At 36.0% G+C, this 15,558-nt stretch overlaps 2 protein-coding genes across 2 annotated transcripts in view; both read left to right on the forward strand.

Annotated features, from left to right (window-relative positions):
* The first annotated feature begins 3,341 nt into the window (after positions 1 to 3,341).
* LOC115631485 (serine/threonine-protein kinase grp) overlaps positions 3,342 to 15,558 on the forward strand; it is a 28,174-nt gene continuing 15,957 nt past the window's right edge. Inside the window, exon 1 of the mRNA XM_030528240.1 lies at positions 3,342 to 3,552. The gene's annotated coding sequence lies outside the window, so the exon portion shown is untranslated. The remainder of the gene's footprint in view (positions 3,553 to 15,558) is intronic.
* LOC115631486 lies at positions 4,064 to 5,441 on the forward strand. Its single transcript, XM_030528242.1, has 2 exons — positions 4,064 to 4,195; positions 4,408 to 5,441. The coding sequence occupies exon 2, from the start codon at positions 4,422 to 4,424 to the stop codon at positions 5,283 to 5,285; it is 864 nt and encodes a 287-aa protein (XP_030384102.1). The 5' UTR covers positions 4,064 to 4,195; positions 4,408 to 4,421; the 3' UTR covers positions 5,286 to 5,441.

The raw sequence follows: 15,558 nt of genomic DNA on the forward strand, positions 1-15,558 counted from the left end.
ATTAAAGTAGGTGATAATTATTATAGAAAACTGTGATTAATTTGTTACAACAACCCGCTCTATGACTGTAATATTTTCTCATTTGTCTCGCAATATGGCATTTATGTTACTAAAAAATAACATTTAAAAAAGTTTAAAAGAAACTTAAAATTACGTTAAAATGTTTTATAAAAACACAACACAAATAAATTTGTGTAATATTCAAAAAATAAATTACATATTTAAAAATTAATTAATTAATTATTTAATCACCTCAATGAGAATAAAGCTTACATCAAGCTTTTGGTGTATTTTATCTTAAATATGATTTGGTTGCATATTTAACGAAAATCATTTTAAAATTGAATGTAATTTTCGAAAAGTTCACGAAAATTTTGATACTCCCAGAAGTTTTCATTTTCATGAGTTCGAAAATGCTATCAATCATTGTCCTGACCTGTTTAGTCCTGAAGCCTTGATCTATATATAATATATGTAAATGTATATAATACCGACTAGCCTAGGCCAAACTTTATTTGAATAAAAAAAAAGCTCATGTTCTGGTTCTTCTAAATTGTTTCAATCAGAAACTGTAAAAAGGCGTCTTTAAACGCAGACGAGGATGGACATAAAATTTAAAGAATCGTTTTAAAATGTTTCATGCTGATTCATCGAGTGAATAGATTTTAGTATGTATAGAAATATTTTTCATCAATCTCCAACGGCCCGTGCACAACTCTTAAGGCACAACAACATCGACAAGTTCTTCTCCAAAAACTGTATTCAATTTATGAAAATTGCCAATACGAGTAGTCTGTTGTTTTTGGTTGGTTTGCATAAAACTGAGGAGCTGGGAAACTGGGACAAGTAGGCAAACCAAGAGGTAAGTGGCAGCAAAGAAAACAAAAAAAAATTGCAAAAAAAAAGTGACTGACTAACTGACTATACATACATACTATATGTACATATGTACGAGTATACTATATATATCCAATCTTAAGCCTGTGGTTTGTGCTTACCTTGAGTTGAGATTTCCTCTTAAGTGCGGCAATCGAACGGGTTTGTTGTCGTAAAACCTCCAGTGCTATATTCACAAAGCAAGAGTCAAGGAGTCCAAAAGTGAAAATTTAAATGGGAAATGTAATAAAATGCGAAGTTGAATGCTTTGACTTCTGGTTGTAGTTGCTGTTTTTGATTTTATCGCTGTTGTTGCTTTATTTGTTGTTAGGCAATAAATTTTGGGCTGGATACGTGAGGAAATGCGCGAAAATGTTGTTTACAAAATAAACAATTTTATTTATTTGATAAAAATATTTTGATTATGATTGGTTTTCCATTTGTTTTAGGTTATACAATTGGTTTTTAATTTGTTTATGGGCGCACAAGCTACAACTGCCCGATGAGCTGTTCAGTACGAGGGTGGATTAATAAGTTGGTGAATTTTGTCATTTATCGTTTTGCAAATGCAACATTATTACTATCTATCGGTTGACCGTTAAAAAAAATCATTCAGGATGTAAAAAACAGCAAAAAAATGTTGGATGTCGACTATAAATATTTATAGTATAACGACATGTTAAAACTTGCATTTATAAAATTAAAAACAAAAAAAACGAAATATATTTTGGTCAGACAACAAATCTCTGATTACCGTCAATTAACTTATAGATCCACTCTCGTATGGGGAATATATTTAAATGCAATAACCTTCCGCAATTTTAAGTAGTATTCATTAATTTAGAATGCTCATTTAAAAAATCTAGCTAGTCTCTCTCTATGTGTACCTTTCCTATTTCCGTTACATGCACTGTAACCGGAAGTGCACACACACGCAAACGAACAAACACACACACGCACTCTGCTTTAGCCGGGGCGTAGAACTGGTTTGAAAATTTGAAGAGGGTGTTTGACCTATAAACGAATTTATGACAATTTAGGAAAGCGAACACAGTTGATTCCTTCGGTCACTGGGATTGGGGCTAACCAATTAAAACTCTCGGGGGTTGTTGTTGCTTTCGTTATAGTTGTACATCAGTTGACTTGCTTATTTAATGAGGGGGCTGTTGTAGTAACAACAACAACAGCGACCACTCTGTTAACCGGATATTTTGGCCAATTACTTTAGTGGCAAAACCGGGCAGTACACAAACAAAGGCAAGACCACATTCAAATTTATTTTGCTCATTAAATTATTCTGTTTGTGTTTGTGGGTTTGGTATTTTCATATGTGTGTTCGAAAATAATGTTATTCACTTTAATAATTTCTTCGTTGTATTTATTGTTCGTTGTTCGCGAATGGTTGTTTCCGAATTTTCGTGCGTTTGGCCCAGCTGTCGACTTGCAACTGTTGGCCTACTGGTGACAGCGAGTGCAAGGACTCCCTGTCAGAGCGTGGGAATGCGCGCTGCAACGGCGATGCGGCGAAAGGCGAACTTTCCGACTATGTATGTATGATGATGATTCGGCGTGGCGAATTTTCTGTTGAGCAGCTTTTATTAATGATGTCAGGAAAACTCAATGAAATTGCAGAGTCGAACGCAAAAATGAGTAAGGTGCCGGCAATTTGCTGCAGTGCGCGCATGTGTGTAATAGTAAAATACCCGCATGCCATTTTGGGTCAATGAACTTTGCGGCTATAAGGTGCAAAAGTTGATACCGGATGGGCGCTTTCGGTCGGAATTCAAACCAGGATTTCCAATTGCAAACAGCAAGTTGTTGTGTAATCATATAGACTTTTAATAACTATTACAAATTTTTGTTTTTTTGTTTTTGAATTCTTGACATCCACTTAATTTTTAAAGTGGCGCCAATTCACGGTCATGAATTTGTGCGTTTTCAACCACTATTTGTGCCATCAATTACTGACTCATGATAGTAATCGAAAAATATCGATAACAACGAATCAGTGGCAGCCGTAACTGCTTTATTAAATCGCCCGCCCTTTCTATTTGTTAATTACATAACAATGCGTGATTAAGATTGATATTGAGAATAATACATGTTAAATATTTAGGTTTTACAGTATATTTGCATAAGATTCATTAATTTTAGATATATCCCTGACAAAGAAACTTTTGAAATGTTTCATGAGTGATTAGTTTTACATTTAACACGTTAATTTTAAAATAGCTAATCGCGTCTAATATTATATATGGAGAATATAAAATAGTTAATAACTTTTCTAAGAACGCATAAATTACATTTATGAGAAACCCAGTAGTTTTTGAACTCAACAGAATAAAGAATGGAATGTCAGCAAATGAACAGAATCCACGATTCTCCAGTTCATTTCAAGGAACTACTTTCTTGAACTGAGTTCAATGAACTTGTTCTGAGTGAAACGACACAACCCTACATGCCATGGTGGCGGCGGTGTGAAATTTGCAGTGCAACTTTAATTTGTTGAAAATAATTAATGAAAACATGTGCATATATTATAATAGTTGAACGTCGTGCCAATTAAATATTGGAAAAGTGTGTTAATAAACAAACAAACGTTTTTCGGTGCAGTGGCCAGTCGGAGCCGAAAGGTGTGCGAAAATACACCGCTGTCAGTGCGAAACAACAAAGCCTGTAAGTAGAACGTTTTCTGTACAAAGAATAGAAAATTGACTATAAATGGTTGAAGCAACTGCTGTGTATTGATAGCATTGTTTGTTGAGTAAACAGAAAAGGGAAGTCGCTGTCGTAGCGTGGTCTCCATATCTTTTTTGCATTTTTCTTGTGTATTTTCGCGTTTGACTTTTTTGGCGCAATTCCTGCTGCATCTCGTTCTTTCGTGTATGGTCGCCCATACAAGGGCTGCGAAGTGCAAGCGAGAAAGATGTATGCGGTAATATTGTAGAACAGTGTGTCCTTAATTGTGCAGAGTTTTAAATACTCAACCGGCATGTTGAGAGTGTTTTTTATTAGTAAAAGTCGATCGTAAATTGTGCTCCGAAAGATATATTTTTTTCTTGAGAGCCATATACTTTTGTGTCAATATTTTATCAACGCAGTTTATTTTAGATTTCGACTACGACCAACCCCATTTTACGTAGTACTAAAAAAGGTCGAACATTTTTTCTGTAAAATTATTTTAAGGCAACACTTGCAAAACTGCGTCTTGCATACTTTTGGAAAATTTCCTTTGAAATTATAGCTTTTATTTGTAAAAGGTGTTGCGACAGTTGCGTCGTTTGGAATTACACTTAATATCATTCTTACATTTCAATAGGTGAGTGAAACTGTATACATACACACAAACTAAATACTGTTTGTGTGATACAAAACTTCGCGCCAACTTTTGTTTTTGGTTCTTTATGCAGCTCACCGGATTCAAATTTGATGAAGGTTATGTTGAATGAATTGCATTTACATCGTGCGCTATTGTTCTAAGCTACCGGCCCTTTTCGCTTTTAGCTCATAACCAACAATTTGTTTTGATAGCGCAAGAAAACCAAATGGCCTGGCAACCTTCCACTAACTTCGAAGATGATCTCGTTGATCTGCAACCAGATTATAACTTAGTCTATGGTCAGATGGCCTTCGAAGAAAAACTGCAGGAGAAGTTTTTGCCTCGCCCAAAATCACATTACGACTACCTGGCTGAACGGGAGAAGCGCAATGAGGAGCTGGAGAAAGTGTATGGTTCAATTGGATCAAAGTCAAAAGAAATACGCGAGAGCTTAGAAATGATGGAGCGCATACAAAAAATTGCAGGGACAAAGCCTTTAGGAGAACACGCCACCTTAACCGATTGGAATGACGAAAGTACCATAGAGCAAGAAGCCGTTGCCATGATGCGTCATTTTGGCATGATGTCCATGGCACAGGGTAGGCTCAAACCAAAAGTTGATGACGAACCAGTAACGGAGGATGTTACCATAATGCACAGTGGGCGGCATAAGTTTCCCTACCTAAGGGATCCAAAGTTCTTTGAACCGCGTAAACCTGATGCGAACGATTCAAACAGTTCTTACCTAGACTTAACCGGCAGTTCAACAAGCAGTATTAAATATATCGAGTGGAGTAGCGGTTCACACTCTGATGAAAAAAACAATTCAAGAAACAGCAGTCAATATAATACAGGCAAGTCCATTTTGGATACTTCTGGGAAAGTGCAGCATGGATACAGAAAACACTACCCCAAGAAGCATCTCCATAGTTTTAATGATTCAGCTTCATTTAAAAGCTGCAACTCGCCAACCAGTAGCAGTATCAGTAATGCTAGCGATGGTGAGATACCCTATGTGGCGTTCAATAACGCCGTTGAAGTCAAGGAATCTTCGCAGACACGTGCTCTTGAAAGGAAGGGAAGAAAATAGCAGCAGCGGCACGCAATGTTATGAAAGAAGAACTGAAGCCTTTAACCATACGTACAATTTACGAATGCAATCTGCAGATTTGCTACATATTTTATTGGTACATTATTTTGTATTCCATTATCAAAGAATATACATTTGAGTAGGATAAAAAGAAAAGTTAGCTCTTCAGTTAGGGTAGGTTTTATTCCAATCAAGGCTGCATTTAACATTTTGAACAACTCATCTCACATATCTAGAAGTTGATTGTGATATTATTTAAGTGCCTTCATGAAACTACTTCAACTTGTCCATAACCAATTTAATATTAATTATAACGATCAAAATATTAGCGAAATACACATAATACATTAAGTAAAACGTCCGAATAACCAATGAAACTAGTTAAAACATTAGTGCTTGAATTGAATGTGTTTTATCCAACTGGTAAAAGTTTGTATCTTTATCCTAACTGCATTACACTAAACGTACTAAATTTTCCTCTGACTGCCTGTGCTGTGGTTGCAAAAATATAACCTGAATCGTCCGAATAACCAATGAAACTATAAGCGAAAACATTAGTGCTTGACTTGAATGTCTTTTATCCAACTGGTAAAAATTTGTATCTTTATCCTAGCTGCATTAAACTAAACGTATTGAATTTCCCTCTGGCTGTCAATGATCACATGCAAAAAGATTTTTCCAGATCTCTAGATTCAGTTCAGTCATCGGTAGTAGCCTTTTTGCAGTTGCTTAGTGGCATCAGAGGATTATTATTTGTTACTTAATTTCCAAAATTCAAAGAAGCTTTTTAAATAAACATGTCACTTCATGACTACACATGGTATTGAAATCCCAACCAATTTTGTTTCCTAATGTAATTAAATTCATTTAAGTCTTCAATGGACTAATTTGTATGTTTATAGCTTACCCCTTAAAAAAATATTGTCATAAAATTATTATTATTCGTTGTCTTATTTTTTGATTTTAAAGTTTTAATTTTCCCTGCTGTTTTCATGTGGAAAAGGGACATAATTTACACCTAATTCTGTTTTTACACGGTTTTAATATAACATGGTTTGAAAATTAAAAATTTCATATATATTTCTATAAAGATCCGGAACCAATCCCCCATTTTTGCATATGATCAATGCATTTTTTTACACGGTTGTTTCTGTAACCAATCTACCGTGTAAAATCAGAACTAGGTGTATATGTATACAGTGAAAACTCCCTTAACGGACACCTCTTTTATCCGGACACTCTCTTCGACGGACACTTTTTCTAAAACATTCGATCGGTGTATAAAGTATTTAAGTATCCCCTTAGCGGACACTCCCCTTGGGCGGACAAAAATTGGCTGACCATGACTTTCCGGCCAAATGAGTTTTCACTGTATATCCTTAAATAATAAGCCAAGATGAACCCTTATAGTACAGTTTTGGGCTAAATAAGACATGCTCAATAAATTATTTTCAAACAAAATTACAGCTTGAGTTTTATATTTGATCAAAAAAATAAAACAAAGAATAATTATTTATTTATTTTTTTTTTTTTTTTTTACTCAAAAATACTGATTTTTAGTTGAGTTGTAAAGTATAACTCAAAATTAATCATTATTTTGTAATTTTTATAATAACAGTTATGAGTAAATTTGTGCGAAATTTGCGAGCTATCAGTGACAGTACTGCAAATGTACCAAAAAAAAAAAAATTCCTGGCTATATTTGTTACAGTAGCATTGGGTTTGTACAAAGCATGTAACAGGCAGCATGTAACAGTAAGCATCTCCCACCCCAGAAAGTACGAGTATATACTATACAAACAAACAAACAATCAAATCTTTCCTCTTTATAATATTAGTATAGATATATCAGTATGGCAATTCCGAAGCTACATAAACAAAAACTTTGGCTACGTTATGTAATAATAATAATATGTAATTATGTTATTTTTTACCTTTATTTACTAGAAAAAGTATTAGCAAAACAGGGTATTTCACTCAAAAGCTTATTTTGAAATAAATCCGAAATAATTAAAAATATTTGTCTTATTCAGATTAAAGATATACACCTAGCACTCGCTTAACACGACCTCTTATAATACGATCTCGGTCTAACACAATTGCTACCTTTTCTCTTTTAACACGCTGAAAAACATCTTACACGATAGAAGTTAAAAAATATTTAAAAACAGAAGCGTATTACTTAAACTCTTGTTTAACATGATTCCGTGTTAAATTTTGTATATTGTGTATGCAACACCTGCTAATTAAGGAGAATCGTTTTTTAACTGCAATGTATTAATAAAATTAAATAAATTGTTTACTGAGAATGTAAAACCTACACGTCAAGTTGTGTAAATAAATATGTTTGTGAATGAAATCTGATTATAATTTCAAATAATGTAACTTCATCCATCCATCCACTCACCCACAACAGCATTTGGTTCTCCATTGCGATGGTTGTTTGTCTTGTAGCTTGCCACTAATTTCATGAGCATGACGTGCCAATCAATTAAACTTAATAATCTACATCTGTAGTGGTGTTGGCGTCGTCATCAGCGCAGCAACAGCAGCTTGAGCAAGACATATTGACGAATTACTCGTAGCAACGCAATAAAAACGACTAGAACGATATAGTCGCGCCAGTCCGACTCTTGTATACTCTGTGCTTAACCCTCACATCGTGATAAAAATAAATTTTGTTGCACCAATCACTGCTATGGCAGCTATATGATTTGGCAAAAGATTTGTGAACTTTATTGTCCTATATACATATACATAGTTACTTATAATTACAAAAAATGCTTGCGACAGCTTATTTAAATCCGTTTTGATGAAACTTTGAAATGTGATGAGGCATTACAAAAACAAGTAACGTTGTCTTTATTAACAAGTCTTTATGCCCAGACTGAATTTTTCACAGTATGTACGTTCCTATGGCGAAACCAAATTCCCTGGCAATAAAGTAATATCATCAAGAACGGTGCGCAGTAAACCGATTTGTGGTTGTTACCCGCATCCATTTGCACAAACAGACGGACAAGTCCATGTTCCAAGTCAGTGGTGGTAGGTCCAACCTTTTCCGAAGCCCAGGCATTCATCTAGGCAGGAAGCCATATTCTATATAGTTTATGATGTTCGTTACACACATTTTCACAATGCTAATATATATTACCCTTGACTGTAAAACCGGGAGCAGCAGTAAGCGGCAGCTGTTGCCTGAGTTAGCTTCATGTTACTGCAAATGTACTCAAGGTGTAGTAAGGGTATATTCCGTGTCGCCTCCAAAACTACGAACATCGCCCCACAGCCGGCAGTGTGAACTTCAGAAGTATACGCACACTTGCACACACATACATTGAAGATGGCGCGGGTAAATGCAAGTTTCTGTTTCCTTGACAACCACGCGCGCTTTTGTTTCCTTTTTATTTTATTTTGCCTCTTTCTATATATTTTTTTTTATTATTTTATTGTGTTGCTACGCAAAGCGTTTCGTGCCATTGTTGTTGCTCTTGTTGTTTTCTTCATGCTGTGGGATGCTGTATTTTATTTTGCATAAGTACGTGTATTTCCACGGTTGCGGCTGATACATACATAAATAAATATTTATGTAGTAGGCTGGCACGGGGTAGTCTCCCAGCCCAACTGAATTCGACTCTCGATTCTTCAGTATAATATGTAAACGAGACGACTTCGACTTATTGTAGAATACAAGTTGCGAACGAAGAAGAAACAAGAAACAAAAAGGAGTTCGACAAGCTATTCAAATAAATACATACAATATACATACATACATTATATGTATGTATCAAAACAGAGTAAACCCAATTACACCGAACTTGGACTTGCCATTGACTTTAAATTAGGGAACCCGACGGTAGCAAAAGATTGTGAATGGATGAATGAGGATTGTCTTTTAGGGATGACTTTCAAGTAATAAATCGCTTTATATTTTATAAAGGTTTGTAGTTGAGATCTTACAGGTAGTAATAAGCTTGTTAAGATTCTTTAGACAACTTTAAATGGATTAAGAGATAGTCTGAAATATGAGGAATTATCAAAGGGAGTAGCTACCGAGTCAACCTTATTCATCGATGACATCCGATTATAATGTTAAGTTATTATTATTGTTTATATGAATTGTTAAATCTTATATCCCTTATAACTTTATTATCATTATTATTAAGTTCTTCAAATAATAAATCGCTTCCCAAAATATAAAGGTTTGTAGTTGAGATTAGAACAAACTTTGTTATAAAGTGGAATTGTTTAATGATCAATAACGATTTCTCAGAAGAAATATTGTATAACTAATTGAGTCTAATAGTTGAAAGTTCTTAAAGAACGTTAAACAATTGGATCTAAAAGTTTTGAATTTATAAATAAATGATAAACAAGAAAAAGTGATGTATTTAATTAAACTATCAGAAGGACTCTCAGCTTCTGATAATGTTCTACTTATCTGTATGCAGTTTTTATCAACTTAAACCATATAGAAAGGGATCCACTTCATTGATATATTTTCAAGAGTTTTGAAATTGTATGATGCTTATATAAACAAATACATATGTATCTATGAAAAATGAGGCACAGTAATGGTTTTAATAGATATTTCTGATCATAGTCCTCTCTCTTTTGGGGGTTTATTTGATATACATACATAATATCAACTGAACCCCCAATCCCATTCCAAAAAGGATCCACTCCATTCAGCAAGTTTTGAAATGTATATTTGTGACTAAGCTTTGTACATACATACATACAAACATGTTATAGGTATGTATGTATATAGTTGGGTCTATGTGTGACCAATAAGGGGGGAATATGCTGTGCTACACAAAACTTAACATTGCCACACAAACCGAGAACATTCAAGGCGACCAACACAAAAAGGAGCAACAGCCCTAAAAGCCTTTACACTCACACAGACCTATACATATACAGCGTAAAGCCGCTGCCTTACTCACCGGCTGCCGGTTCGACTTGAGAGAGTGTATGAGAGATGGAAAGAGAGAGAGAGAGAGAAACTTGTAGGAAGATGATGGATGCGAGAGAAGTGTCTTGGAACAACCACCATAAGACGCTGGGATGACGCTGCCAGACATTGGTCTTGGAAAAAAGAAAAACGTGTTGCCTTCAATATATATTGGCCCCGGCTCCTGCCCCTGCTGCATCCACCTTTTTGGCGCGCGCAAACTCAGGCGCTACTTACGCTCTCTCTTTCTCTCTTTTATTTTATTTTCCTTTTGTCTGGCTCTATCTCTCTCTCTTGAAGTTTCATCGAATGCGAACTTGCCGCATGTATCAGGCGCATTTGTTGGCGCAGTTTCAATTCGACGCTGGCACAGGACGAACAGCAGGATTAGTTCGATTCAATAAACTATAGTACACTAGACTACAGAGATAATTTTACAACTGTGAAGCTCATGCTATTCTTGGAGGACTCTGTGTGACAGACAGTTGTAGTTATTTTCCATGTTCCGGTGGCGTGCCAAATAAAACCGAATACGAATAACGAAAATGAAAGAGCAGCAGTGGCAGCGGCAGCGGCAGCCAAATTCGCAAAGTTGTAGACATCGATGGTGGCAGAGAGGACGGTCGCGGCGTTGTGGAGTAGACGAGACGGACGGCAAAAGTTTGCGGTGTAGATACAGATACCGGACTTTTTGTGTGTGTACGCGTATTTCGAGTTCAGAGGCTTTTTTCAGTGGTGACTTTCGCGAACTGCCGAGCGTCGACCCTCCGCTATCGTTGCCCTGCCATCGGTCTCGGTGGTTGATTGCTATGGCCAAGAAAAACTTTTGCCGAACACATCGACATTTTTCTTGAAGACAATCAGACAGACAGTCAGACAGGACACCGAACATAATGTAAAGTGAACTTTAGGAAATGTCGCGCGCAACTTTAAAAACTCTCATAAATTACCCGCAATGGTGTGGCGGCAGACGAAAAAGCCGACGATGAAAGCCAGTCAGACGCGCATCTGCCGATAACCATGATGAGGACAATAATGGCAACTCTGGCAGACAGGATGCTGAGTTGAGCACAGCATGGAATGTCAATTGCAAGTGCGTAGGTAATGAAATAGCACAAGGCCTAATTAATTTAACTCTTCCCTTCTTTCTTTCCTTTAAATGTTAATTGGGGAGGGAATTGAAAATTAACAATGATATATTGCACACAAGCTGAAAATAAACTAAAAAGACGTTACGTACGTTACGCAAATAAAGAAAGAAGAAATAAAAAACTTGCAGTGCTGGTCCGGTCACTTGTCTGTCTGCCACACAGCCTGTCAGCTCCGTCCATTGGCCTCAAGCTGCCGTCCTTCCGATTTCGTTTTTATTTTTATTATTATTTTTTTTTTTGCTTTATAGCATGTGGTATGTGTATACACCGTCTTTTTTCCACTTATTTCTTGCTCGACGAGCGCACTCGTGTCTGCCATTGAAAAAACAGGAGACTACCTTCATGTAACCATCGGAGCAGCATTAAGAGGAGGAAGGAAAAAAAACGTTAAAATTGAAATACTTTACAAAACTCGTATTTGCTTAGCCCCCACCAACTACACCAACACTAAAATCACCAGCATCGCGGCAGCAACAGCATCGGTCTTATCGGCTATGTGGCAGGCACGCAGGCATGAGCACAGGCCAGCTTCCAGCTTCAGGCGTCTGTTGCCATGGGGCAAGTTTTTTCTTTTTAGATGTCGCGTGGCTTTGCGTCTTCTTGAAAAAGTACGGCACTTGCCGTTTTCCCCCATTAAAATATCAGCAATTTGTCTCTGTAAGTCCTTAAGAAGGAATCGCGTAGCTAAAAGTCAAACTGTCCGCAACCCAAAAGCGTACACGTATAGCTTTCTCAAAAATCTGCCACTGGGCTAATGGCCGGTTAACCATTACTCGTAGCGGACTGACAGGCCATAGCAGTTGGACTATTTATCAAGAAGGGCACGCCGTGTACTCGACCAAGCTTAATTTATTTACTTGCCATTAAAAGACGGGGCAAGTCAAATATCATGTTTTAGTTGTAGAGATGCGCTTCACTTAAAAAGCGAGTTTTTCCAAACTTTAGGTTGATATCTTCAAAATATTAGACTTGCTTGCAATATTTGATGCGCTCGAAAGCCTTTCTTTAGCCTTTTCTCAAATAAAATAGCGTTGGTTGTTTTTACAAATATTAAAATATGGACACAAATGATTTACAGACAAACCGGTCGAATGTTTAAAGTTTGTGATGAAAATTATGTTATTTCAATTAAAACTAATAAGAGTTAAAGTTTAATATTCCCCTACAACCAAGAATTTTGATATTTACTATACTTTTAATGTTTTATTTGAATGTTTTACGATTAGTGTTTGCTTAATCCCTTCTAATATTAATACAAAATTTTAACCTAACTAATCCCCATTACTGCTGTAATTAATTGTTAAATATTGACGAATTGGGAAAAGCATTTGAACACATCGGAATAGTGTTGTTCGACTCCATATTTTGCAATATTCAAACAATTAAAAATTATGAATAACTTCTGAGTACGTTTTTGAATCATTTCATTTAATTAATTTTGATAAAATAATACATTTTAGTACTAAAGGAACAAATGTTAGCTGAACAAAATTGAATTGAAGATTCAATTAATAGAAGATTGGTTCATGAGTTCATTTCAATTTCAGTCGCTTATGGAATTTAAGAACTAACAAATCTAAAATGGAATGATCTTAATTAATGTATCGTTTTTGGATCATACGAGTACATCTAATTTTATATTTAGATATAACTATGTAAATCTTTGTTCTTGAGACTTGAAATTTATTCTCTACAACTTATCAAACCAACCATAGTGTCCCTCATTTTTCTCCCTTCATTGCCGCTCAACAATGGGCTGCGGCTGTGACTAGTTTTGGACGCCTGCATTACCAAATACGTGTGTGTGTGTGTGTGCAGCCTTCTAGTGACTTCTTCAGCTTCACTCGCTTTTTTGCCATGCAACTAAGCCGTGAAAATGGCTATGCGTGTGTGCCCATCCGTCCGTCCATGCGTCTGGGTGTGTATGTGTGTTTGCAAACCGGCAAGAAAACCAACACGCTTCATACTCAATGGTCGACTTACCCAGCCCGCCTGACTGTCCCACTGCCGCCTGACTGTGGCTCTTCTGACTCTTCATGTGTATGCGCTTCGTTTGACTCTTGAATTTTATTTGATTTTTGCTTTGGCGCTTGTTTGTTTAGGATTTCGCTAGGTTTGCTCCTCGAGCACGGAGGGCCCGGAGCAACAGTCCGTGGGATTAGCTCGACTGTTCCTTGCTCGGGGCAAAGCTAATTTTCTTGCGTACTTTAAGTAAACTTCATAAGCAATATATACATATTATATACTTTGAATTGAAGCCACAATTTGCCCATCGGAATGGAGATGCCCCCAAAATTCGTGATCGTACGCTATTCCAACAAGCTAGAAATATTCATATCATCAAATTGCATCTTTGTGCGAAGGTCGTGTGTGAACATTTTAATGAAAATTGGCAAGTCTGTGAGTTGGGAAAGTGTTACATTTTATGACTTGTTGTGTGTTGTCCGTCATGCCAAAAATCATTTATAATAATCTAAACAATAGATGTGTGTGTGTATGAGTGAGGAAAATTGCTTCGTCAGAAATTAGAGTGACTTACAGAAAGGCGAGAAAATTTATTTCACACTGCTCATTTAAAATTTATGAAAGGCATGTAAGGATTTCGTCGCTTGGCATGTTGAATTTAACAATGTCATGTTTAGATATTTAAAAGGTAAACAAAATTAAAGATGACACAGTACATTGTGGGGAGCTCTAAAGAAGGCCATCAATAACATTCCTAAAGAATGATGTAAACCAATTGATTGTGCTTTTAAGCTTAAATAAATAAATTTAAAAATTAGTAAATGAGAATGTATTTAAATAATATTGATGATCAATTTAAAAGTGGATGAAACTGTATACTAAACACAGTCTTTTGGGAATGGCAGATGCCTAGACTTTATATTTTAATGCTGCCACTACAAAAAAGTGCATTTAAATAATATCAGATCATTGACAACTGTCTTATAAAACTTAAGAAATCCTTTGAGGTAGATTCATTCTGCAACAACTACATACGTATTTAAATTTGAAAACAAGAAATGACATTCATAATACTTTTGAGTTGTTAAAATGTTTGAAGTCTAAACTTTGAACTAAATTCCACATATGAATGCAGTATCAGGAAATTGCTTTAAGTGCATGGCATTATCTACAACAACTCGAGCTTCTCATCACCTCTTTTGTTGTTGTCGTCGGTGCATTTTTGATATCTCAAAGAATAGACAGACATGCCAAAAGTGGATGGAAAAGTTTTTTAGTATGAGAAAAAGTTAAGCTTAAAACTTGACAAACTTTCAGAGAAGTTTTCTACCGTTTTTTTGTTGCGAGTTTTGAAAAAGAGTTTTCCACGTGCGTGCATAAGTTTGTCATACAAACTCGCTGTTATGCACATGTCGCTTGAAGGCTTTGGTTTATTCAACAATTAGGCTTAAGGTCTTACACATGTTGCTCGTTTATAAAACATTATGCTCAATCATTATCATCATCCGCATCGGGCAAGATAGACAAAGCTGTCACAAAAAGGTCCTGCTTGCCACTGCTCCTGTGTGCTGGTCAACGTGCGTATGAATAATCTAAATCATATTTCATAATTTGCCCAACAAATTGACTACCTGTCGGCCTGTCGGAGTGACTGGTCGACAGACTAACGAACACAAACACACAGGATGCAGACAGTTGGCTAGAACTTTGAACCCATAAAAAGTTTTGTGTTTTGCCTCTGACAGCCACAATAACAACAACAAAACAAAAGATAAACTTTCATGCAAATGAAATTGCTAAACAAAAAAATAAAATACCCAGCAGCAACAAGGATGAGCAAAAAAAAAACCGAAGTCATAAGCGTGCGCCTAAAAGTATACACACAAACAATCACGAATACATACAAGTATTCCGATTTCGACTGTTTGTACAAAATATATAAATGCGTATAAGCCTAAGCTTTAAATTCAATTTGCATAACAGATAAACATCAACAAAATTGGGATAGAAAGAATAGACGGGCATTTAAAATTTAAAACTAATTTTAAAAGTTTTCAATTATTTAACGCTTTGCGCTGTGCATAAAATTGATATCGTTGGGACTATTGGGGTACAATGTGTGTGCTTGTGTGTGTTTGCCGCTGATAAGGCACACAAGGTGTCAAAACTAAATGCTGAAAATCCCCAAGATGGCAACAACTAA

Source organism: Scaptodrosophila lebanonensis, unplaced genomic scaffold, assembly GCF_003285725.1.
Source record: "Scaptodrosophila lebanonensis strain 11010-0011.00,11010-0021.00 unplaced genomic scaffold, SlebRS2 tig00001412-arrow-pilon, whole genome shotgun sequence".
In the NCBI taxonomy this organism is placed as follows: domain Eukaryota; kingdom Metazoa; phylum Arthropoda; class Insecta; order Diptera; family Drosophilidae; genus Scaptodrosophila; species Scaptodrosophila lebanonensis.

Bases quoted from the DNA above. Each gene is read 5' to 3' on its own strand.
- LOC115631486 (XM_030528242.1), top strand. From the start codon at position 4,422: ATGGCCTGGCAACCTTCCACTAACTTCGAAGATGATCTCGTTGATCTG.